This window comes from Falco peregrinus, chromosome 16 (assembly GCF_023634155.1).
Source record: "Falco peregrinus isolate bFalPer1 chromosome 16, bFalPer1.pri, whole genome shotgun sequence".
Taxonomy (NCBI): domain Eukaryota; kingdom Metazoa; phylum Chordata; class Aves; order Falconiformes; family Falconidae; genus Falco; species Falco peregrinus.
In genome coordinates this window covers 3,017,142-3,040,435 of record NC_073736.1, presented here as the reverse complement: position 1 = coordinate 3,040,435, position 23,294 = coordinate 3,017,142, and the positions used below count along the sequence as shown (strand labels likewise).

The following is a 23,294-nucleotide window of genomic DNA, read 5'->3' as shown; positions in this document are numbered from 1 at the left end:
GCAACAGTCTGCCCTATTCAAACTTGGCTGAGACAGCCAGTGAGCTTAAAAATTGCAGAGTACTGACAGAAAGAGCATGTGCATAAAACTTCAGTTCTTCCAGAAATCAAGCTAGCACTGTCCTTCACTTTCCTCATCAGCACCAAGGGAGCTGGCGCGGTAATATCTGGAAATAAAAAGTCTGGAGCTTTTGCTCTGCCCTGGCAGGGTCCTTCCTCTGCCAGAAAAATGGAAACAATTTTAAATGCAACAAAGTCATTGCCTGTCGCAAAACTCAGCTGGATGCCTTTCCAGCCTGCACACAAAGATGCCTTTCCCCAAACAGGAACAGAAGATTCAAAGAAACAAATTGGATTATCGATCCATTGTAAAAAGGCAAGTACCTGTGAAAAACTGGAGAATTCAAAAGAGCATCTGCTCTGCCCCCCTTTTCTCAGCCACAGGACAAGATTTAAGCTACTGACAGGACAATTTAACAACATGGAGGCTTAAATGTTAAACTAAATATTCTACCTTCTGCTGTTCAGCTAGTGCTTCTTGAGCAAACTCTTTTGCAGTAGGTCCTAGCTCATCTGGCTTTTGATGCTTGTCCAAAGCAGCCAGCACAGCATCATGAAGGGTTAGAAAGAACCTTTCTTTGGTGATGCAGCTGTCAAAGAAATCACTCTTCTCAAAGTCTGCTATCACAGAGACTATAAAAAAATGGGGGAAAATAAATAAAGCAGCAAAATCCCACTGGGCAGCACAGCTAAAACATTCCACTTAAGTTTAAAACTTATCCTTGGAGACAAGTCAATTAGTAAACAAATACTATACTCACAGTGACAGCCAGCTATAAGGACTGTAAGGCCAATATTGTGAAACATATGTATGATCTGTGGAAAGAATTCAATACAGGCATTAGAGCAATTCTGTGTTATACAAGTGCACTAGAGGGGAAAACATAAACAGGGAAAACATCCCTCGTAGTGTTTTATCTCTGAAGAAACCCCTTGTTCTGGTATCTCAAATCCTGTTTTTGAGTTCAGCACATGCTGGCCCTCCTGCAGTACGCTACACAGCACACTGTGTTACTTCACTTAAACAAAAAGTTCTCACAGGAACAGAGAAACTTGAAACATCTCTCTGTACGCAGATGCCAGGCCCATGTGTAAACAAGAACAGGAACCTATATTTGCAAGTGTGACCTGTAATTCTGGTTGTCTGAATTCTCATGTTCAACATTTTTAGATATATCAACTTAGTGTTAAAGGAATCAGAGTTCAGAGTAGATTCTCACCATGTTCTCAATGCCTAACCCTTTGTAATGAAAAGATCTCAAAGCAGTTAATTGTTTTTTAAAAGGCAATGAAACCCATTGTTTCAGAGAATCACAGAATTTCAAAATATGGGGCCAGAAGGAATCCGGAAGGACTGATTTTACCTGTCTTTCCCAATGGAAGGGTCATTTAATAGGTGGCAAATAAATCTTCAAGGCTTTTAGGGACATCAGTTCAGTCCACAATTATTCCCAATAGGTGTTAGCCTAACCTGTTATTAAACAAAAACCTTTTGAAGCTGAGCTGCAGAGTCTGAGGAAGCTGACTAAGAATCCATCTGGAACTGTATCTTTCTGAGAAGCACAGCTACATTAAATTTATTTTTGCTAAATATATATCTCCATTGGCTAGGCTCCCCACTTGAAAACTTAAAAGTTCAAGGCATACTTCAAAGAAAAGGTTAATTAGGTAGTCAGCAATAACAACAAAATCACTCTAGGAGAAGACAGCTGGTAGTTTTACATTGTAGAATCATAGAATCGTTTAGGTTGGAAAAGACCTTTAAGATCATCAAGTCCAACCATTAACCCACCACTGCCAAGGCCACCACTAAATCGCGTCCCCAAGTGCCACATCTACAAGTCTTTTAAATACCTCCAGGGATGGTGACTCCACCATTTCCCTGGGCAGCCTGTTCCAATGCTTGACCATCCTTTCAGTGAATAAATTTTCCCCAGTATCTAACCTAAACCTGCCCCGGTGCAACCTGAGGCCATTTCTTCTTGTCCTGTCGCTTGTTACTTGGGACACACTTTGAAACACTTTGAAAGAAGAGCATTTTTTTAAAGCATCCAGCCAGAAGAAAAAGTAAACTGCCAAAATGGAAAAAAACAAAAGCAGACATTTTTATACATGTGGCTTTAGTTTACATGATTCTAGAACTGGTCACAGTGGAGGATACGTTTTTGCATGTCCTTTGTATGAAGAGTGGGATTTTTGTTTTTAAAAGAAGTGGTTTTATGGAAATTTATTAATTTCTGAAACTCGATAGCTAAATCTTGCACCCTTAAAGGTCACCTGGAAGGTGTGCAGACTGTTATACAGCAGGACATTTTAGGCTAACAGGGAAGCTAAGACATCAGGTAGACCAGGTTTCACATTTACGTGCTCTTAGGTTGCTTACCTGTTGCAGTAACTCGGAACCTATCAAATCCACAAACTGCACCATGCTGAAGTCTAAAATAATGGTGTGAACTGGGCACGGCAAATGCCTTGGCTGTTCTGCCTGATGTAACTGTACTGAGGAATTATCTGTTGCAGAGCCTGGTGAACGGCCGCCTCTTCGCCTTTCATCCTCGTTCTTTTCAGTCCTAAGTGTCCTGTTACAGCCTGGGGACGTACACTGTGCATTGGCTGCTCCCATCAACAGTGTCCTAGAGCTGAGTTTGTCTCCATACTTTGACCAATGTACCAGATTAACTGAAGAGGAATTGCTGTCTGCGTGACATCGCTTCACCAGCTTCTCTCTACATGGTATCTAAGATGGAAAATGGGAGAGTATACCAGTGATTGGAAGAACAGGTCCAGGAGGTGGAAAAGTGATTGGAAGAACAGGTCCAGGAGGTGGAAAACTTTTTGCTGCAAGTAAGACAGCACTGTAAATAATATGATATTTCCTTCTCTCATGGTAAAAAAACACAGCTGAGCTAACACTAAACATAGGACAAAGCCACAAAAGCATGCAAAGTAGCAGGTGACTTAGGCAAGCCTCAGATGTGGTTAGCAGAGTGTTTTCAGCCACCAAACAGTACAGTGGTACCTTACTCTTCCACACTTTAAAATGGCCTGTGATACCGGACTCGGACTTGCTACTTCCACCTTTCAGGAACAAAAAAGAAAAAGACTGTTCATGGCCATTGCATTTCTGAGCAACGGTAAGCTGACCCTTACTGGCTGAGTTCTGCAGGCCTTTGATTCATCTACTTTCTTGTATGGCAGCTGGTCACATTTTCTCTCTCTTCATAGTTCCAAATGTGTTTTTTTCCTTTTTATAACACAAGAAAGGAAAATTCACTCTCTGCATTTTTGTACTTCAGAAGATGATGTTAAATTACCTATCACTTCCACTTCCTAAGCACCTTGGTGCCACTTATGTTTCCCAAACCACTGTCTTTCAACCCATTTCTCATACAATGGCTTTTACAAATCACATATAACTGCTTGAAAAATATCTTCTGAAGACAGTCCATTGTCTAAGACAATTCAGAAAATTCAGATAAAGAGGGATACAAGTGACTCTAGAAGAGGCACAGTGGCCAGTTATAGTAAAGATGAGAAATCCTCTCATGATAATTGTAGCTGCCTTTGAGGTACTTTGCACTTGCGCTTGGCAGTATTGGCAGTGGAACAAATTCCTTATAAGCAAGGGAACTCTCTCAGTTCTATGGGCAAAAGGAGAAAATCCTCACTGAAGAACCTGACAAAATTAATTCTTTCAGCTGAGGAGAGGATATGATGAATACTTCAACTGCCAGTTAATTCAGCCAGCCAGCTGAGCTACTATTGCTCTATCACATAAAGTATGTGTAAAGAAATACAGTGGTAATGTTTGCCTATTTTCATACAGCAAATACACATATGCTTTATATAAACATTTACAGCTTTTTCAGTACTGGCAAGTTAAGAACATTGTCCTCAGTAACATAAAACGAGGCATCTCAATCAAACAGACTAGGTAAACACACTTTTAAAGCTGATCCTAGGTGGTGGTAGAACTGGATGACAGACGCAAGAGCATTTAAGGTCTTTTCTTTCCACTCCAGCCCTCCCTTCACTTTCATCTAGAGGCACTGCTTTCATGTCCGTCTGAAAAATAAAGGCAGTTTTATTAGAGTTTTTATCTCCCTAAGGCAGGCTCTTAGAAACTTCCACTGACTGAAAAACTGGCATTTACCTTGTGTAACAAATAGGTTTTGAAGTGATTCATGTTTGCGAAAGAGATGGAAGAACAACATTGGAAGATTTTGATACCTTCAATCTCCCTTACCTGTAACACAGAAGTTGTTATGTGTGAGGGTTGTACCTGGCAGAAGCTATTTTTCCCCCTCCTGCCTGTGTTGCAGTCTGCAAGGTCCTACCCTCAGGACAGTTTTGTCTGGTGACGTTGTTGGCTACACTACACACTGGCCGTGGCACTGGCAACATGGACCTAATTGCCATAAACTAATCTGCTTCTCTTGCAATTAAAAACATACCTCCAGCAGATCTATCACAGATGACAGTTGGCTGCTTTAATATAAACCAAGCCAAATTATTTGTAATGCTCATTACAGAAAACGTATAATATACCTTTGTCTTAGTAATGCCCTTAAATTATTCTGATTTTTGCAAATCCATCAGCATAGCTTTGGGAATGTACCCATGTGGCAAAGCTCCCTACTTCTATATTGCTTAACTCTGTATGGTGCAGTCTTGAAAATAATGTGTTCAAAAGGCCCGTGCCCTACCTATTTCCCCATCACCGGGAAAACCTGTGAGTCAGTCTAGCACGTGCACAGCTGTTACTGTGAAAACACAGGCAGAGTGGACAAAACCAGACTAAGAAAAGCAGGTCAGCAAAAAATGCCAAAGAGCTGTGGAAGTGACAGCAGCGCAGCTTCTACCATGGGGACAGCACAGACCAACCCACGGAGCTTCACGGGGCCCAAGCAGGCCAAGCTAGGTGTCTGAATCCCTTCACACTACAGACACTTCAGCATTCTTCAGTTTTCAAAGTTTTGAATCAAATGGACTGAGTCTGAATGGTCACCTCCCAGGCATTTAAGGGAAGAAGCTGGATTACACAGAGAGATTGAACATTTGGTTTTTTGTTTCCTCTTACGGCTCTGTAGACGGATAAACTTCTATAAATATTCATGTTTGGAATCTGTCCCAGCACCATCATCTTCCTTCTGAAACAAGATGTTTATTAGGTTTTCACAGAGAACAGAGAAAACCCATCTGTTCCCAAAAGCTAGATCTCCGTATTTCTCTCCTCATCACTGGATACACCAACTGTAACTTAGAGAGTATGAGTACAAAAAGTTATTCACTCATAATTAGGGTTCTTTGAGTAGGGGAGCAGTACACAAGCACAGCCCCCAGCTACACTGGTGTCCTCAAGAATGTATGATGTTTCATTTCTAGCGCTGGAACACTTGGATTATTGTTATTATGCTAGAAAGCGTGTTCCCTCTCTGTCTCCCCACTGCCCTCAAAGATACATCCACACAGACAGGTTGAAGCAGCTGTAACTTGTGCTTAGAGCTGGCTGCACACAGGCTAGGTTTGATCCAGAGGTTGTCTAGCAGCATTAATGCAGGGGTTTGCCTCGAAGGAGAATATCCTGGTTGGGGGTACCATGCTTTTCTGCATTGTTTTGGGGCAGGTTCTGGTCAGTTCAGGGCATGGGTGTAACAAATATGTGGCTGGCTGGTTGCTGAACTGGAAGGCAGTGGACTCTGATGTATGGAAAACTTGTCAAACACACTCTATTCAAAGCAATCGGTTTGCAGATAACTCCCCATGCTTTTTTGAGTGTTGTTGGCATAATGCTTTCACCGGTAGAATGACAAGTGGTTATATATCCTGAAAGTAGTATGGACATCAGGGATACTTAACAGAACAGCAGCTGCAGAAATGCCCTTTCACAAAGCTGATTGAACCCCAAGGTAAACCCAAGAGCATAACAGCAGAGTTTCAGACATCAACTGAAACTCTTCCTGAAGGTATTCCTTCAGAGCCACTCTGGATCAGACCACAAGCAGCTGAATATCTGCAGCAGCTGTTACTTCCGATCTCTGTCCATGTTATTCTAGAGGCTTCGATCTACTCAGACAAACACCTCCCTATCATGGTAAATCTCAGGAGGTGTGGCTTGGATTTATGAATTATTTTCCTGTTTGGATTAGGAGCTAATAAACTGAGTAATGTGTGCCTGATGTAACCTCCCTCCCCTATCACAAACTGAGTTTATGGAAAAGATAAAGCAACTTGGTAAATGGCAGTGAAGACTGAGGAATGTATTTGAAATTAAGGCACAACATCTCATTTTATCCCTAAAGCAGTGTTTATACAGATCGTCTCTCCTGGCTGATGCCTACACCACAATAAGCAGTCCTCAACAGCAGAAGGGATCAATCCAGAGCCCATAAACTCAGATTACTGGTTTGGGATAGCATTAGGGAAGCTCCAGAATAACCTGACTGAAGTGTTGACAAACATGAAACAGCCTTTTCACTGTCAAGTGTATAACTATCTCTAAAATATCAACTCTAAGAAAAACTAGTATTTTGTTTTAAAAGTTACAAGTACCTGTGTGATCTAACGGTGATTATGAAGAAGGTAAATCCCATGGCGATCACTAAACCGACATCAAGACCAAAACAAACCACTGCAGCAAAAGTTACAAGCCAAATAACCTTTGAACAAGAGACAGAACATGAGCAGTAAAAAGATGCTAAATGACCTCCAACTCAGCCCCAGCATTTGCAAATTGCAGACAATAGAAAAGACTAGAAATGGTAGCATGTGAAAAGCTTTGTTGGTATACCTAGACTAACCCAGTCCTGGAAGCAGTTGCAAAGAACAATCACAAATCACTGTTCAAATCTCCAGAGTTTTTAACAGAGCTTCAATTATCAGGAAAAAACACATCACATTGGGCTCCTTCTCTTTATGAGAAATCCTGCATAAGAGTTGACATGAGAATGTGGCCCTGGATGGCAGCTAGACAATTTCCTTCTTTGGGAATCTGAGAAGCAACAACAATATTCAGTTTCCCCTGTATTTCCCTGCTTTGCCCTGCCCTCCCAAAACATCCATTTCTCCCTTTAAAACACATTCTAAATCCTAAGTGGCTTTTTTTGTCACTTACAAAATGATACTTATCCCATCTCCACAGGATGGGGATGTCCTGAAATTTTTCAAGAAAAGGAAGCATGTTAAATACCACAATAGCAGCTAGTATACCCTGTACAAATCAGAAAAATAGCATCTATTATTATCTGGTTAATTTTTGCTTGCAACCACAAACATGCCAAGGAACAGACATCCATGAAAAACAAACTGCTTGAAATTAAAACCTTGTAATAGCTTTATTTCCATGGTTTGTATAGATACGTATAACAGTTCTCTGAACTGTAAATGAGCATGAAACTAGGATATAACTTCTTGTTTGATTTCACAATCGCTTCTGCCAATACAACTGGACTTCCTCTTGAAATGCTATGTGTAGTTTCCATTACAGTGTTCTTTAGTGAATCCCCATGCCTCCGGCAGCACTACGAGAAAGGCCAACACTATCTACAGAATTATGAGTTGCTGTTTCAAAGAATGGTTTCAATTAGCATGCATAGTTCATTGCCAGATTTAGGAAGTTGTTTGACACCATTTGTTGAAACAGCCTTTTGGCAAAGAAAAGGAGACCAAAGGGAAGTAGATAGTTAAATTCTCTTTTGTCAGCTAGTTTTGGGAAAGGGATTAATTCTCCCATTGTACAAAGAGGCCAGGAAAAAAATCAGGAAGTAATGCTCTGTCAGTGATTCCCTAAGAAAAACAGGGAAAAAAAAAGGAAAGTCTAGATAAAAATTTAAGGGAAAAGCAGAAAACTGAGTACTCTGAATAATCTATAATAACAAAATGTTTATATTTCTTGTACTGGCAATGCAAAATCCACAGAAGGAAGTTTAGGAGTCCATATGGCTTTAAAATAAACCTCAAAGACCAAGCTAGAATCACAGAAACTAAACCCAAGTTTCTATTTGGAAGATTTTTTTTACTTTAAAGATTTTGAATCACCTGACTTGGAGCTACTTCTACTGATGCAAGAGAGAAACTCATGAATTTTTTTATAGAAGTGTGCAAAAGCTTGGAAGGTGTGAAACCAAAACTGAAATACAATGTTTAAATTACAGAGGCTGGCAGTGAAATTTCAATCCAGTTTTAGCCAATGAATTTTAGCTTGTACTGATCAGTGGGAGATTGGAGAGAGATGCAATATTCGTTAGCTAATATGTTATCCTGCTGAAATTTAGGAGAGTTTAAAGTACTTGTTTTGGTTTGGTGCATCTCTGAAAACAATTAACTCTAGAGCATGATATAATCCTTAACTATACCAGAAAAGTCTTCACATTATGCTTAGAAACTCTATTTTCATTTTATCTTTAGGAAGCAAGTAGGTTGCTGCCATAACTATTTCAGGGTCACTTACATTAGGCATCATCTGGAAAAAGTGTCCTAGTTTCAGTGCAACAACCAGCATCATAGATGCTCCAATCACTGCTGCTAACTGAACAGGAACACTTTATTAGAGGCCTGACAGAGCCATTTACTTACTTGTCTGCTCTAAACCAGTAGGCATGGCCCACGAACCACCACTGCCTGGGAGAAATAACCAGCAGACAATTAACAGAGGCCACAGGTATGCTGCAATGCATGGTGCAAGTTCTAGAATACTCAAGCTGAAAGAGTTTTCTGTAAATATAAATTTGGCCTTAACAGACTATTCTTAGGCACAACAGAACAATGCAATGCAGGATTTTGGTTTGAAAATTTCTCCTGAGTAATAAGATACTTCTCTTGCAAGTCAGACTTTGGAATCAACTCTGTATTAAATAGAATTATTTCTATGCTGCAGTGAAGCATGTACAGACATTCAGTTAAGAGGCATGATAAAAACATTATTACATATTAGACTCTCCCCCTAAAAACCCAAAAGATCACGAAGTACTCAAGAGTTAGCAAGAAGTGGCAGAATGAAGGGTGCATGAACAATCTTCCATTTGGCTTTTTGGGTATATTCACTAAAATACAGTTTTAAACTGCATGAACATACCCTATTCTCCCCACAGGACCTCAGCTTCCTTCATGGCACATCATGTGCTGTAAATATCATGTAAATATAGTACATAATATAACAACACAGAGAGGGTATCTGAATTCACGTTGCAAGATGGGTAACTTTTATCTCTCACAAATTGTTTAGATTAAATGTCAGCCTATACTCGGCATACAGTGATTTCAGATGAAGATTTGGAAGTTTAAACCAATCCAGCCCAGCTCACCTGTGTTCTTCCACCTGTCTTCTCTCGAATGATGGTTTCAGAAATAGCACAGCTGACAACAAAGCTTTTGAAAAATGAGCTGCAAATATTGCATAGCCCCACAGCTATTAGCTCCTGTAAAACAGAAACAGAAGGAAGCTGAGAAAACCCCAAACGAATTACTTGCCTTCATAGAAATAGTTTATCAGGAATTCCCTTCCTTTTGTTCACACTTGCTGGTTGCTCATCTGTGTCGCTAAGCTCAGGAAACCTTCTCGAAAGCAAGGTGCCCCATGGTTAAATGAGCTCTCTTAAAAGGCATACAATTTTCACAGCTGAGGATCTCATGGACCCAAAAACTCAGTCCCTTCTTTCAAAGAAATCCACTTAGAACCCCAAAGCTATGAAGCACTGACCTTCAAGCTAACATGTGGCAAATCTCAGTGTGTAGCATAGTAGACCTGGACAAAAGCTGAGTGGAAAAGACATTCCCTTCGTATTTATCCCCAGAGGCTTCAAGAAGTCAGGGCAGCTTCCTTAGTGGCTTAGTTCCATTCCAGTAAAGATCCAAAGCCATCACAACAAGCTAAACATGGAGCAGTGCAAAACACCTAATGCTTACTAAGTCTATCACACGGGGAATTAAACAGTTTTAGCTTGAAAGCCTCTCAGAGGAATCACTCTGGGCAGAGAATCCATACAGCGGGATAGTAGCCACATATAGAGAAGAACTACGGCTGCTCTGGCCATATACAATTTCAGCTATTAATTTATCATGCTTCTGTAGTCTCATGGATTCATGGCAGCAATGGTCCTCAACGATCGGCCGCAGCACTATGTGTGTGTGAGGTTCACCCCAATCACTGAGAACATACAAAGGCCTCTTGGCTAAAGGTGGCCATGTTTTGGTCTTCACATTATTGGCTTAAAACATCCACTTTCCATAGGGAAGGATAACAAGTTGCTACAAAACCATCATCTGGCACATTCACTCCATCCTTACATTTCTACCACTGTCAGATAGTTAGTGGCGTTGCAAGTTGAGTTCAGCTTGCTTCTTGGCCTAGGAAGTACGGTAGTTTTGTTCTTACCTGATTGCTGGCAATATTGTAGTTGTGAAGTGAAGCGTACTTCTCCCCAACAAAAACAAGAAGGAAATAGCTTACAATAGCAAGGGAGAAGGCATGCAGTATGAGCTTGCTCAGGTTTGATAAATCTGGTGGTGTAGGAGGCAGAAACCTACAGGATCAGAGAACAGATAAGTTTAGACCCGTTCTGAGCTCTCTCTACATTAACTTCAAGCCCAGGACTGTCACCAGAGGCATCCAGCACCCCACAGGAGATGCTCTCAATCTGTAAGACATCCACCTGACAATAAAAAAGCAAATTCCCAAATTCCTTTTTCTTGTGTACTAATGAAACCTGAATCTAATACAGAAAACTGCATGTGCTTGGACAGATGCAATTTAAATTCTTGAACACTTACTCCTCTAGCTGTGCTTCCCAGTAAAAGCCAGCCCATGTCAGATTTCAAGAACAGGCTGAAGCATCTCTTTCGTACCTCAAAAGTATGACTTGGTAAACAGCATAGATAACTAACCTCTGAGGAATCATACTGATCACAGCACTACTAGATTCAGCATGCAGATGAATGCGGTTAGAAATAATGGTGACTCTGATAATCTGGGAAAGAAAACAAGAAGCAATACCAGAGATTATACAGCATTTGCTCCTGAAACTGTACACAGTCCATCTAAAGACAGTTAATCTTGCAGGAGTATTTAAAGGACTTAAGCACAGATTCAGTGTGTGAAAGTAACAGCATTTTGAAGTAATACGTGAAATGTTTTTTGAAATAAAGTATATTATACTCTCTGTTACTTCAGTTATCACAATGGCATTTTGAAGATCACTTACCAAGAGAAGTTCCATAGGAAATGCAATAGGAATATGTTTATAAGTTATCACGATAGATGTACTGAGTTGTAGTGTGGCCACGCTGAGCAAAAATAGCAGTATGCTGGTTGCATTAGCCTTTGGGAGAGCCAGGATGCAATGAAATAGATTCTGAAAAAGAATCATCATAGACAGGATCAGAGTCAGATACAACTATTTTTATATTCCAGGAGACTGACATAGGTTGCCCTGACATTTGCAACTCACCCTTTCTGCTATGGTGGTATCTTCAGTTAGAAGAACAATGATGCAAAACAATATTTAAAAACCCTAACTTTTCTATTGGTATCTGCAGAGAAAACACTGCCACAAACAGCTCAGACCTAGTACCATCCTTCTTCTCTCTTTTACACTACTTTTCTCTGAAGTTGCCTGGTTGACATTATTAAAGTAAATCAGGATGAATTAGCTTTAACTTGTCTTTAGCTTGGAGTCTGCTGCCTCTTTGACAGATATGACAAAGATACAGTGTGCCCAACAGCTTGCCCATGACGACCTATTGAGGAAAAAAAGTACCTATTTCTCCTTCCTTTGCTTTACTACAATTACAGACATGCTGAAAATATATAATAGAGCTACATAAGTAATTAAAAATATGCACAGACTTTTCTTCTTGCATGTAACACAATAAGCTCCAAACACTGTTCAAGGCAACAGGAAGGTGAAGTAAACCACAGCTGAGACTTGCACAAATATCCCTTAGCAACTGACTTAGATTGAAATTGCCTTCAATTTCTGAAGGTGTTCTTTTCTTTCCCTTCCAAGAAGCATGTATTTCTTCGACTAATAATGGATTGACTCACATAGAAAATCTCCAGGGGCCTCTTAGGGAAGTCAAGCATGATGTCAAAAATAAAGGTAAACTGTGACACAATGACATGCAGCGCTGCTGCAGTGAGGTAAGCATCACTGAGTCTTCGGCACATCTGTTGTTACAAACCCCAGGCAAAAGCAGCCTAGCAGCAACTGTATGGAACAAACGAGAAGTGAGATGCGATATAATTATCTAAACCTGTCCTTCTTGTTTTCATATTTGAAGAGCATGACTCTTCCTTGCCATACATGATGGATAGCTATTTGAACATGCTATTTGCATTATGCACAATAAAGTCAGACACTGCCAAACCAAAACAGCAGTTTACATCAAGTGTGTGCAGTTATGCAGGACTACCTAAGGGTCCACATAATGCAGAACTGGTCAGCATAACAGATAACCATTTACTTTTTACATTAATCACGAACACATTAATCTTAACCTATCGTATCTTTTTCAGACAGCATGACAGGAAGAGACAGACCTTCATGTTCCACTTTGCACAACATATGTATTCAAATGGGCTGAGCTTAGTATTTGTTCTAAGAATATGCAAGCAGTTCCAGTCCTTACATTTGTATGAAGAATGCACATAAGGATACATCATTAAGATGTATCATTATATATCATATATATATGAGGATATAAAATAGATTCTTCTTCTACCTGAATGATGCCAGTCAAAAATGTTACTGATGCGGTAAGTGTGAAGGCCTCCATGTAATCTTTCATAAATGTCGGGTCTGAGAAGTTGTTCAGTGAACTGTTAGAGGACAATGTTTGGTTGAAATTATGAGACTTCAGAATGCTTGTCAGCACCATATTTAGGATGCTGAATGACACTGGAACCAACAGAACAGAGAACAGAAAATAGAACTGCCTGAGGTGTTGCAACAAAGACTTACCTTAGAACCACACATCTATCTCTCCCCTCCCCATCAGTCTGCAGTATGAGACAGTCTATTGTCATTCATATATATAATCCACATATATAATTCATTTTCACTGTTTCTGAGTAAGTACCTAAAGTTTTCAAAGTCCTGCCTGAAATTTTCAGATCCCTATTTTATGAGCGAAGTCTTCAGTTTGTCACATGCACAAAGATTTTAATGTAAAGCACAGAAAATGGATGCATGACAATAAGCTGCCAGAGAGGCTGAAAAATGAAGTCAGTCAGAGAAGGAACTGCCAAGTTACGTAAGAGGCCAGAGCCCCACATACCCACTTATTATGATAATGTGAAGGCCCTTCTCACATGTAAATAGCATTTTAATAAGGTAGCTTCTTAACAAATTAAGAATGTAAACCCATCAACAGTTCAGTCATGGCAAGAAACTGCATATAGAAAACCGTGGGGAACACCAGAAGCCAAATCACGATTCACAGTAACATCCTAGGGGTAAATGTGAAGCAGCTTGCACTGGTCCTCCATGTAGGAGACACAGGACTCTCCATGACACTCCAGCCATCACCTTTGCACTGGTGTCCGTGATGATACAGGAGCTCGGTCAGCTCACATCACGGGGGTACAAAGCACCTCGCAGCTGCAACTTGACCGACTTGGTGAAATTCTCACCACAGGTCAGCTGCAGCAGTGGAACAACAATGAACTGGGAATCCGGGGGTCTGGATTCTCACCTAAGTAACATCCACCTGTTAGATAGGACATTGCGCCAGTTTTTTGAAGCAGCACTGAACATAATCTCTAAGTTCTGCAGAAACATTTCACAGTACAAAATAAACCTCACTAATTGAGATATGATGTGAAGTCCCGAATATAACATGTATCATCGAGCAGCAGACAGCAGAAAGAAAGCCATTGGTATTTGGCAGAGGCAACCTGGTCAGCCAAATTCCTAAAAGCCCTGAAAAGCAAAAAATCTATTGCTAAAATCAAGCAAATTAGGAAGGCTCTCTGTCTTTGGTTACTATTTTTAAGTAAAATTTTGCTGATGAAAACCTGACCACCTTTATGAAAAACCCAGTTGTTCAGGACCTGATAAAGACAGGCCAGTTAGTGACAAAAGCCAATGTTGTTTTACCACACGAGCCCTTGCTAACTAGAAATTAGACAAAGAAGCAGAACAACTCTTCCTGCAGGCCATCTATTAGTGGGGTGGCTATGCAGGTGAGTATCTAAGAGACCTGGTTTTGTAAGGTGGATTTTAAAGGCTGAGTTATTCTGTTTGCAATATAGGAAAATGCTGCTATTAGTTTATATTTTGAGTAGTGTCCTGTCCTTGAAATTACACCATGTGACATCTGATTACAGAAAAGAAGTTCTCCTGCAAATATGCAAATAAATAGATTAATGATTTAAGGAACTTCCAAAGTTCAAGTTCCCACATAACCTGATAACATTAGAAAGAACAGAAACACACAGAGGAGACAGATTATGGAAAGCATGATAGACAAAGGAAGCTAGAAGGTTTTTTCTTTTCTCTCTGCCTACCCTGAGGAATCTGAAACATCCCAGAACTTAGGCCTGCATGTAGATCCCTCAAGATCCATTCTCTGAACTGATATGAAAACAGCCAGTTCAGGACAGGGAACATTTTGAGTGTGATCTTTCTGCACCTTCCCCAGGAGAAGCTGAAAAGAATCAGATAAACTAAGCTATATGCAATGCCTTTTACAATCTGTAAAGCACTTCTCCCTGCAGCACTTTCACACGGCCTGATGCTCTGCAGGCACAGGAGCCATACTGCTACGGTTAGCTCTCTGCAGGCACCATACACCATATACCGTGAGCCCGCACAGGCATTAGCCTTCCGCAGATCCAGCTGGCACATAACATGAATCCTACATAGGCACCCCCCTCCCTTTACATTCCATTCAGCTGAATCGCAAATACTCTGTGTGCCATTCATATGCTAGTCTGTCAGCACAGGAGCCCAGAGCGCTGAATGCATCAATTACTTGACCTCATTAACACCACAGAAAAATAGGAGATGGTATTTTGATTCCTCCTGTTCTGATCTAGAAAAAAAACCATGCAAACACTAGATCTGGGGGGCAAAAAAAGACAAACCTGTCCTACCTCCAAAACACAGCCAAAATTTCCTGTATTACATTATTTAACAAGGAGATGAAAGCAGGACTGGACCTAGATGATTTATTTTGCATGTATGTTTTTGAATCAGAATTTCCAGTAGGTAAACTCCAACTAACCCCACAGTCCTGTGGCTCCTTCTTCCCCTTTTTAATCCCCTGGCAACGTTGGTGATTTTCTGCTTACAAACCAGATGTAAGTGATGTAGTGTCTGCCCAAGGCTTCTGGCAGCCTTGAACAGTGGCTGTGGGGACTGACCCCAGTTAACACTATAGAGCTAAATCCCTGGGCTGACAAGTGGATACAAAATGGAGAACAGAGAAAACACATGAGATACGGAAGTGGAAAAGAAACAGGGAAAAAAAAAAAAAAGAGTATGAGGAAGCAAGGCAGACATGATTCTTAAATGATGAGCTGGGGGAGGGAACACGGAGATTTTCTTATTAAGCATCAAGTGCAATGATAAAGTTTTCAATAACATTAGCTATGACTTTAGAGCAAAATTTTCCCTTTGATCTCTGGGCAAGATTTATTTTATTGCATCAGGTGTGTCTGGACAGACAGACTGTTAGCTGTAGATCACATGTCATAATTATACACAATTCACCCTTTTCCATCAAGTAATTTTGTTTCTCTGACTCCAGAACTTCATCCAATCTCCTTCTTACATTATTTTTTTTTTAATATATAAAAAAGACAGTGCTAGAACAGAAGGCTATTGCACAATCTAAAGGATCTCACTATTACAGAGATTAATCTTGATGATAAGTCTTCATGGTGAATGAAAACGAGAAAACACAATAGCAACTCAAACTATGGCTCCACTTGCCTTCACTTATCAGCAGGAAATTACTTTACAGCAGTGTTAAGTCAGACGTGACCCATCGTTTTAGCTGCAGTCCCACAAACAGCTGAGCTGATGTAAGAGCTAGTTACACAGAATGAGAGAGGTCTGGCTCCCCTACTTCCCTTTCCCTGTGTGGTCCTGTCCCTTCTGGCAGCAACAAGCTGCTAGATTAGCTCACCACACCTTACGGAACCTCACCCATAGCTAGACTTGAGTCTCAAGTCCTACCATGGTCTCAAAACAACAGTTTAAGTTTCAGTAGATGTTCAGCACACATGCTGAAACAAAGCCCATATAACTGATGATTCAGAGATTTTGTATTTACTTTCTTAGGAGGACTTTATAATAGAGTCTACACAGCCATAACAGCTGACAGTCCACTCTGAATCCAAAAAAAGATTGAGAAAGAAAACCGAGATATTCATAGTCAAACAAAACTAACAGGGAAGCTGATGAACAGGCTCCCTATTTTTTATTATATTTGCCTTGCTGGAAGAGCATCAGGAATTCTCCTATGCTGCCAACAAAGACCGCCTTCTAGTGAGCCTGCAGGGCTCCTTTGGCAGAAGAGATGCTTCTGCTCCTTGTATAATACCCAAAAGAGAATTTTGGCAGATGGGAAAATGAGGCTGTGGAAGCAGTAATGCTTTATCAGTACCCTGGCCTCACCCGTTCTTCCCAAAGAACACAGGACCATAGCTCCAAAATAATGCCAGAGCAGTTCAGTCAATCCCAGTCGTACCATTATCCAACTTTCCATGTCTTCAGCTAAGAGGGAACAGGAAAAGGCTCCTGAAATTTATGAAATAAAAGTATCAAAATACACAAATAAGAAAAAAGCAAATGAGAGCCTGTGTCTGACAGCTAGGATGAGGGAAGCACTGGAGGGAACTACAACTATTGGCACTTTCTCTTTACGGTGCATGTATCCCTCATACTATCACGGTCCTAAAGTGAACAGACACTTTCGCAGATAGCAAATAGCAACTTGGGTAAAGATCAGCGCTAAAGTGATCTTGCACGTTTCAGCTGCAAGCTGCTGTAACTGAGTGTTCTGCTTTGGTTATCAATGAGTGCAGTTCAGCATTTTAATTACCAGCTGTGGTACTAACTTTTTTTACACTTGGGCTTGAAGAGCCTCCTTAGTTCCTTTGCACCTGATAAATTCCTGGCATAGAACTCACCTGCATTGTAGTTGTCTGCTCTCCTGAAGGATTTGTAGCACTCCACCCAAGGTGGAGGACGGTTCTCTTTCAAAGTATGCCTGGAAGTGCTCCTCTGCATTTCTCTTTGGACCCTGAAATCTGCTTGGTTGCCTGTAAGTACCAACAGTATTGTTGTCAAGCACCATATTTTCCTTCTGAACAGTCAGTTAAAACCAGAGAAACAGCAAATGTGGGAGACCACAGTGAACACTCTCTTTCTTGGCAGCGAGACTGCAAGAGAGAAGCAGTCACTGACTGAAATACCTACTAAAACCAAACCAAAAAGTATGACACGTGATCAGTCCATCCCAACATAACTCCTGTGAAGCCCGTAGTTACAGCGGGGATAAGCAAGCCTCTGGAGACCGAAATCCACGAAAGATGTGCTGCTATTGAAAGCAAACAAATCAATTGCCAAATGAGTTGCAGGAACACCAGGTCCTCCTGGAACTTGCCTTGTCCCTACCCTGTAGGAAAGACCAGTGTGCATCCCCTCCATTTTGTGATCCCAAAAGCAGGCCCATGTTTAGGGAACCAAATACAGTCCTTCTCCATAAACCTACCACAGCTGAGGAAAAATTTTGAATTCTCTTTGTTTCCAATCCTGGAGGAAAAAGACTTAGAGAACAGCTAACTCTGAGGCTCTGCAAATGCCAGAGCTTGCTGTATAAAATCAGTATCTAATACCACTCAGGTTTTTAAATCCCAAAGATCTCTGAGTGACATTCCTCAGAATTTTAATATCATGAAGGAAATCTGAATTCAGTCACTGTCACTCAGAGTAGGTAAGATGTGAGCTCCCAGAGTTAATACTGTGTAAGTCAAGGTCCAGTGACAAAGTTGTCATACCAACAGCTGAGGCAGAAAAAAAAATATTCAAATCCAGAGCTACCAAGTGAAAGTACATGTAAGAAGGGTGGTGACATGTAGGAACAAATTTTGTGCTATGGGCAGAACAAAGAAAGAAAAGAGGAAATATAAAAAGGCTGTGAGTGAGCAGCTGTGAATCTATCCTGAATCCAAGTTTAAAGTCTCAAAACCTGCAAAAAAATTCATTGGGATTTACATTTTCTCCTCGTATTTCATTTCCTGAACCACCAGGATCAGTTTGTACAGGTCTGGTGCTTTGCATCACTGAGATCTGCTATTGCTAATACAGCAACAGGGACTCCAGCACAGTACTTACTGTTTTGTGAGACATATCTACAAACACATACACATGCCCCGGTCGTTCTAAATCACAAAGAGAGCTAGCAGTAGGCAAGTTTCAAACACACTCCATCCCTAGGGCATAGTTTCTCTCTCTGACAGAAGAGAGAAATCAATGTCTTCCACAGGTGAGTTCAAGAGTAATTTTGTTCATTAGCTTCTCACACCCAGTACGAGCTTTTGAAGCCTTAGCCGTTTCTGACATCTTTGAGCACAATCAGCTCTTCTCAAGGCAAGGTAATACAACAAGCAAAACTAACGTGAAGCTAGAGTTTGCAAATTCAAGGCAACAAAACCCCCAGCACGCCAGAAGTGTGTGCTTTTTAGGTGCAAGCAGTGGTAACTTTCAGCTGTTCGCATTTAGACTTCAGTGATGACTCACAGCAGCAGAGCGCAGGGTCCCACTCTGTGCAGGGAAAGAAAAAGGCTTTTACATGGGAAGTCAAATGTTTTAAAGGCAGGCTTCCATACCCCATTCAAAATGTGCCTGTCTTGCACAGCACTGCTAACGAGACGCATCTTCCTCAAGCTTAAGATCAAAAGCTAAGTGGCCTTAAACTCAAATCCTTAACATTATTTACTTGCTGTGACATTCTGTACTTACTATGTGGTAAAGGTACCACGGGCTCCACTCCAAAACATGCTTAACCTGCTTGTTACAGTAAGTCATGCCTTCGTTGAGTCTTAGGCATGTACTTGAAAGCAAGCACATACCGATCTTTGATATTGCAAGGCCTATTACAGTATTAAGAAATAGTTTATTCTCCAAACACACAGAGGAAGATCAGGACAATGGGAAATCTGGGCAGGGAGAGCTTAGCACTCCTCATCACTCCTGGCATGAAGCCCCTAGGAGGGAACAAAGTGTCCTTAGGAAGTTTCTAAGAGCAATTAATACCGGCTTGTAAGACTTCAGAAGCACTAGAGCTACGGTTACCCTAAGGTACTCCATGGCGGGCTGCTACTCACCCTAACAGGATACCCTGGGCCTGCAGAAATGCTGCCTTAGAAAAGCTTTTTCATCTATTTCCCTTTTTAAAATATTTATCTAAAGCACACGCTAAGGTGGGCCGCACAGGAAAGCCAAGCAGGGCTCGCGAAAAGGCGAAAAAACAGCAGCAATTCCCAAATTTTAGCGTATTTGCAGCGCTGCAGGTGCACGCCGGGCCAGCCCCCCTTCTCCCAGCCCCGGGAACACCCGCCAACCTCCCCCGGGCCCCGCCCCGCGGCGCCGCTCTCGCGAGAGCCCGCCGCGCTGGTTCCATATTGGGTCATCTCTGCCCTGAGCGCCTCAGCTCTCGCGAGAGCTGTCGTGACAGGCGATTGGGCTCAGCCGTGGCGGCGGAGCGGTGTGTGTGTGTGTGTGCGTGTGCGTGTGCGGGGCCGCGGCCAGGCCCAGCCTGGGCTGCGCCGCTCGGGGCGGGGCAGGCGGTAGGGGCGTCGCTCTGAGCCGCCCTACCTGCAGCGGCAGTGTCTCCCCTCACCGCGACGCCGCCCCGCTCGCTGCCGGCTGAGCGAACCGCCGTCGCGCCTCGCTTCACCTCAGCTCACCTCCCGGGGCTATCCCGCCCCTCAGCGAGCCGGGGGAGGGGGTAGGCGGGAGAGAAGCAAGGCGGGAAGGCGGTGACAGGGCCGCTGGCACCGCGCCCCCGTCCCCGTCCCCCCCGTCCCCCCCCCCGCCCCCTGCCCTGAGGTGAGGGGAAGGCGGGAGCGGGACGCGCGAGCCGCCCGCCTGAGGGGGCGCGCGCGAGCGGCGGCGGCGGCCCCGGCGGTCGGCGGCGTGAGGGGACGGCGGGGAGGGCGTTGCTGCTGCTGCTGCAGGGCCGCCCCCACCCGCCGGAGAAGCGAGGCGGGGAGAGGAGGAAGGAAGAAGCAGCCGCTGCTGCTGGAGGTGGTGGTGGCGGCGGTGGTGGTGCTGCTGCAGCCGCGGGCAGAGCCTCCCCCTCCCGCCGGGCCGGGCGGGGCGGGCTCCGGAGCCGAGATGTCTCAGGAGCGGCCCAAGTTCTACAGGCAGGAGCTGAACAAGACGGTGTGGGAGGTGCCCGAGCGGTACCAGAACCTCTCCCCGGTCGGCTCCGGGGCCTATGGCTCCGTCTGGTGAGTGCTGGCAGGGGACCGGGGGTGTGTGTGGGTGCAGGGTGGGGGTCACGTCAGGTTGCTGCCCACCCCTCGGCCCCCTCTCCGCCTGGAAACCTGCCCCGGCGTGCAGGGACCCGCGGTGGGATGCGTGCGGGGCGGGCACGGCGGGAGGAGAGCGGGGCTGGCTTGTCCTCCGGCCGTGCCCCTCTCCCCTAGCTTTTTACCCGTCTCCTGCAAGGAATGTTTTTCCTCCCGGTTTAAGAGCGGCACTGCTGGGAAGCCGCAGTCTTGTCTTTGGAATGCGTCGGGGATTGCACCACATGGCAGGTGGCACTAAAACATTTTTGCAGGGGAAGATAATCATGTCCCACCCCCCCACCCCCCCGAATGATCTCATATAGACATATTTCACGGTGCCTTCTCGCAGTTAGTAGGTGGGGGGTGGAGAGGGATGGAGGCTGGCAAGTCCCCCTTAGCTGGCTTTGCAGAGCTAAGGGCCTGGCAGTTCTCGTCCCAGTTTCCTTCTGGACCTGAAGTGTAGATTGTATTTGAGGCAACTATATTTTAACTGGAATCTGTTGATAGGGAGGGAAAGTAGAGGGAGGGCTACCAGGGCTCTTTTTACATCCCAGACTTGTAACAGTGGGTTTACAAATATTTCTTTTTTCTTGGCAGTAGTATATCAACACAGGAAAACTTCTTTTATTGCTATAGAATGACAGAATTACTGCAGTATGCGCTGCATGGGAGAGTAAAGTCCTGCAGAAATACAGAGAGCTTGAAGATAAGAGTTCAGTTTTTAATGTTTACCTGGTAGGAGCAAAACATATGACAGGTTACACGTGCAAAATACAGTACGTCCTTAATTTGTAGTTTCTCTGCTGAAGTATGTTGGATTGTTAAACAGAAATTAACTGGCTTGCATACATTGTTTAATCTTAAAGACAAGGTTGCATTTGAATTGGTTTGACATCTAGACTTGAGCAGTCATGCAGTAGACCTGTATAGAAGTGTTCACAAACTACCGTGTCCTTCTACTAAGAAATGTCTCCAACACAAACATTCTGGGCTTTATTTCATGTTCTTTTATTCAGTGTCTAGACTGTGCCTTTGCCAAAAAGGTTGGACCAGGTGATCAGTGAGGTCCTTTCCAACCTGCTGTTCAGTGATGATTCTGTGATTCCTTGACTCTGTCCAGGTGTGACCTGAATTTTCAGATACAGGTGCATAATGATTACACAGCTGCTCTGTGGCTATATTTGAGCAGGCATGCATATTTTTTCATTAACATAATGTGCAAATTTATATAGAAAATATAATTTATGTTAAATCATAATGAGGGGATGCATACTGCACTCTGCTAATAAAGAAAAGGAGTTGTTTTGAATGTGCTGCAGTTTTAAAGAAAGTTCTCAGCTGTTCTTAACCTGCTGCTATAAAATTGTTAATAAATTCAGCTTAAATAACATGCATTTCTTAAAAGTGCTGTGCCTCAACTATGTAAATGCTTGTATTTCATAAAAGACAAAGGCTGGTCAATTCTAGTAGCAAGATTAACCAATGTACTTGCAGAGGTTTTTTAGAACAGATGGGTTTAGTTTGTTGAAGGAAGGGCCTCACTGCCATAGCTGATAAATACCCCTGTAAGTGCCACGGAGTTGTGTAACTCCCCAGATGTAATAGGAAATGAATCTTAGTGCCTTGTCCATTGTATTTTTAAGGTTGATCCTTTGCAGTCTACGTTCCTCTTATGTTTTCCCCCTCCCCACAATCTCAATTGTGCATGTAATACTTCCAGAGTTTGTTTTCACAACCAATAACTAGAGTTTGCATCATGAATTTCCTGTTTTGCTGTGTCAAAACTTTCAAAGATTGTGCAACTGTGTTCAGGCCAGATGAAACAATTTTGTATTGGAAACAATTTCAGCCATGTGGCATGTGAGTCTTTTTACAGTCTGTGCTAATGGCTTTCTGTATGTTCTTCTTCTGAAAACGTGTTTCAGAAAAGATTCAGTGATATAGCTTCTTCAAAAAGACTGGTGATATGGAAAGTATGTCAGAATTAAAAAAAAAACACCAACAAAACTACAAACAACCCCCCTTGCATTTATATGTAATTTTATTAAGCTGTGAATGATGATGCATAGTATTTAGGCTGTTCCTGCAATGACTTGTTCTGTACTCTGTCCCTTTAGAAATTTTGCTTCCCAGTAAAAGGATACCTACTTTCATTTGGGACTTTGGTGTTCCTCTCTGTTGGGATAGTGAATTGCAGGGCTTTAACCACCCTTAAACTGAATGGTTAACTATATTTCCGTGTATGCCTACTGCATTATTATATTAGAATGTAATAAAATGCTCTGTTGTTTATTTTGTTGTCAAGATGAGGCATTTAAAAATGAGGAGTTTCTAGAAAGTGGGGGGAAAATAATAGAAAAGAAAGAAAGCAGAGTAATCATTTAGACTATGGAGCTGTCTGCTGTAGGCTGCTTTAAATGTCTAACGCGAGTATGACTCGGAACACTCTAATATAAGAACCTGACTTTATTTTGTAGTCAGTGGATGGAGAGAGACAGCAGGCAGCCTAAGGCACCCGAGGCACGTGCTTAAATTTAGAGCAAATAGTCCAGTGTTCTCTGAAGTATTGTGTGCAGTATTGGAAGAATGACATCCAAATGGCCAACTCTGGTATTTTTCAGGATCTGTTTTTAAAAAACTGCAAGTATGTGGAGATGCAGATAGGAACTCATTTCCAAAACTTCGAGAAACATTGATATGTATTATCAGATCGA

The 23,294-nt window shown here is 42.4% G+C and overlaps 2 protein-coding genes across 3 annotated transcripts in view; one reads left to right on the top strand and one right to left on the bottom strand.

The window, feature by feature from the left end:
* Nucleotides 1–19,965, bottom strand: part of SLC26A8 (solute carrier family 26 member 8) — a gene marked incomplete at its 5' end in the record, with an annotated part of 25,380 nt that extends 5,415 nt beyond the window's left edge. Inside the window, 15 exons of the mRNA XM_055819954.1 lie at nucleotides 514–692; nucleotides 821–875; nucleotides 2,443–2,796; nucleotides 3,079–3,137; nucleotides 4,004–4,124; nucleotides 4,213–4,305; nucleotides 5,140–5,209; nucleotides 6,612–6,718; nucleotides 9,362–9,475; nucleotides 10,432–10,579; nucleotides 10,941–11,023; nucleotides 11,258–11,407; nucleotides 12,777–12,873; nucleotides 17,194–17,325; nucleotides 19,883–19,965. Of these exons, the coding sequence (XP_055675929.1) occupies nucleotides 514–692; nucleotides 821–875; nucleotides 2,443–2,796; nucleotides 3,079–3,137; nucleotides 4,004–4,124; nucleotides 4,213–4,305; nucleotides 5,140–5,209; nucleotides 6,612–6,718; nucleotides 9,362–9,475; nucleotides 10,432–10,579; nucleotides 10,941–11,023; nucleotides 11,258–11,407; nucleotides 12,777–12,873; nucleotides 17,194–17,325; nucleotides 19,883–19,965 (1,845 nt within the window). The remainder of the gene's footprint in view (nucleotides 1–513; nucleotides 693–820; nucleotides 876–2,442; nucleotides 2,797–3,078; nucleotides 3,138–4,003; nucleotides 4,125–4,212; nucleotides 4,306–5,139; nucleotides 5,210–6,611; nucleotides 6,719–9,361; nucleotides 9,476–10,431; nucleotides 10,580–10,940; nucleotides 11,024–11,257; nucleotides 11,408–12,776; nucleotides 12,874–17,193; nucleotides 17,326–19,882) is intronic.
* The window catches only part of MAPK14 (mitogen-activated protein kinase 14), a 26,535-nt gene continuing 23,196 nt past the window's right edge, over nucleotides 19,956–23,294 (top strand). For both annotated transcript variants that reach the window (XM_055819985.1, XM_055819984.1), the window contains exon 1: nucleotides 19,956–20,520. In XM_055819985.1, the coding sequence (XP_055675960.1) occupies nucleotides 20,405–20,520 (116 nt within the window). In that variant the 5' untranslated portion in view covers nucleotides 19,956–20,404. The remainder of the gene's footprint in view (nucleotides 20,521–23,294) is intronic.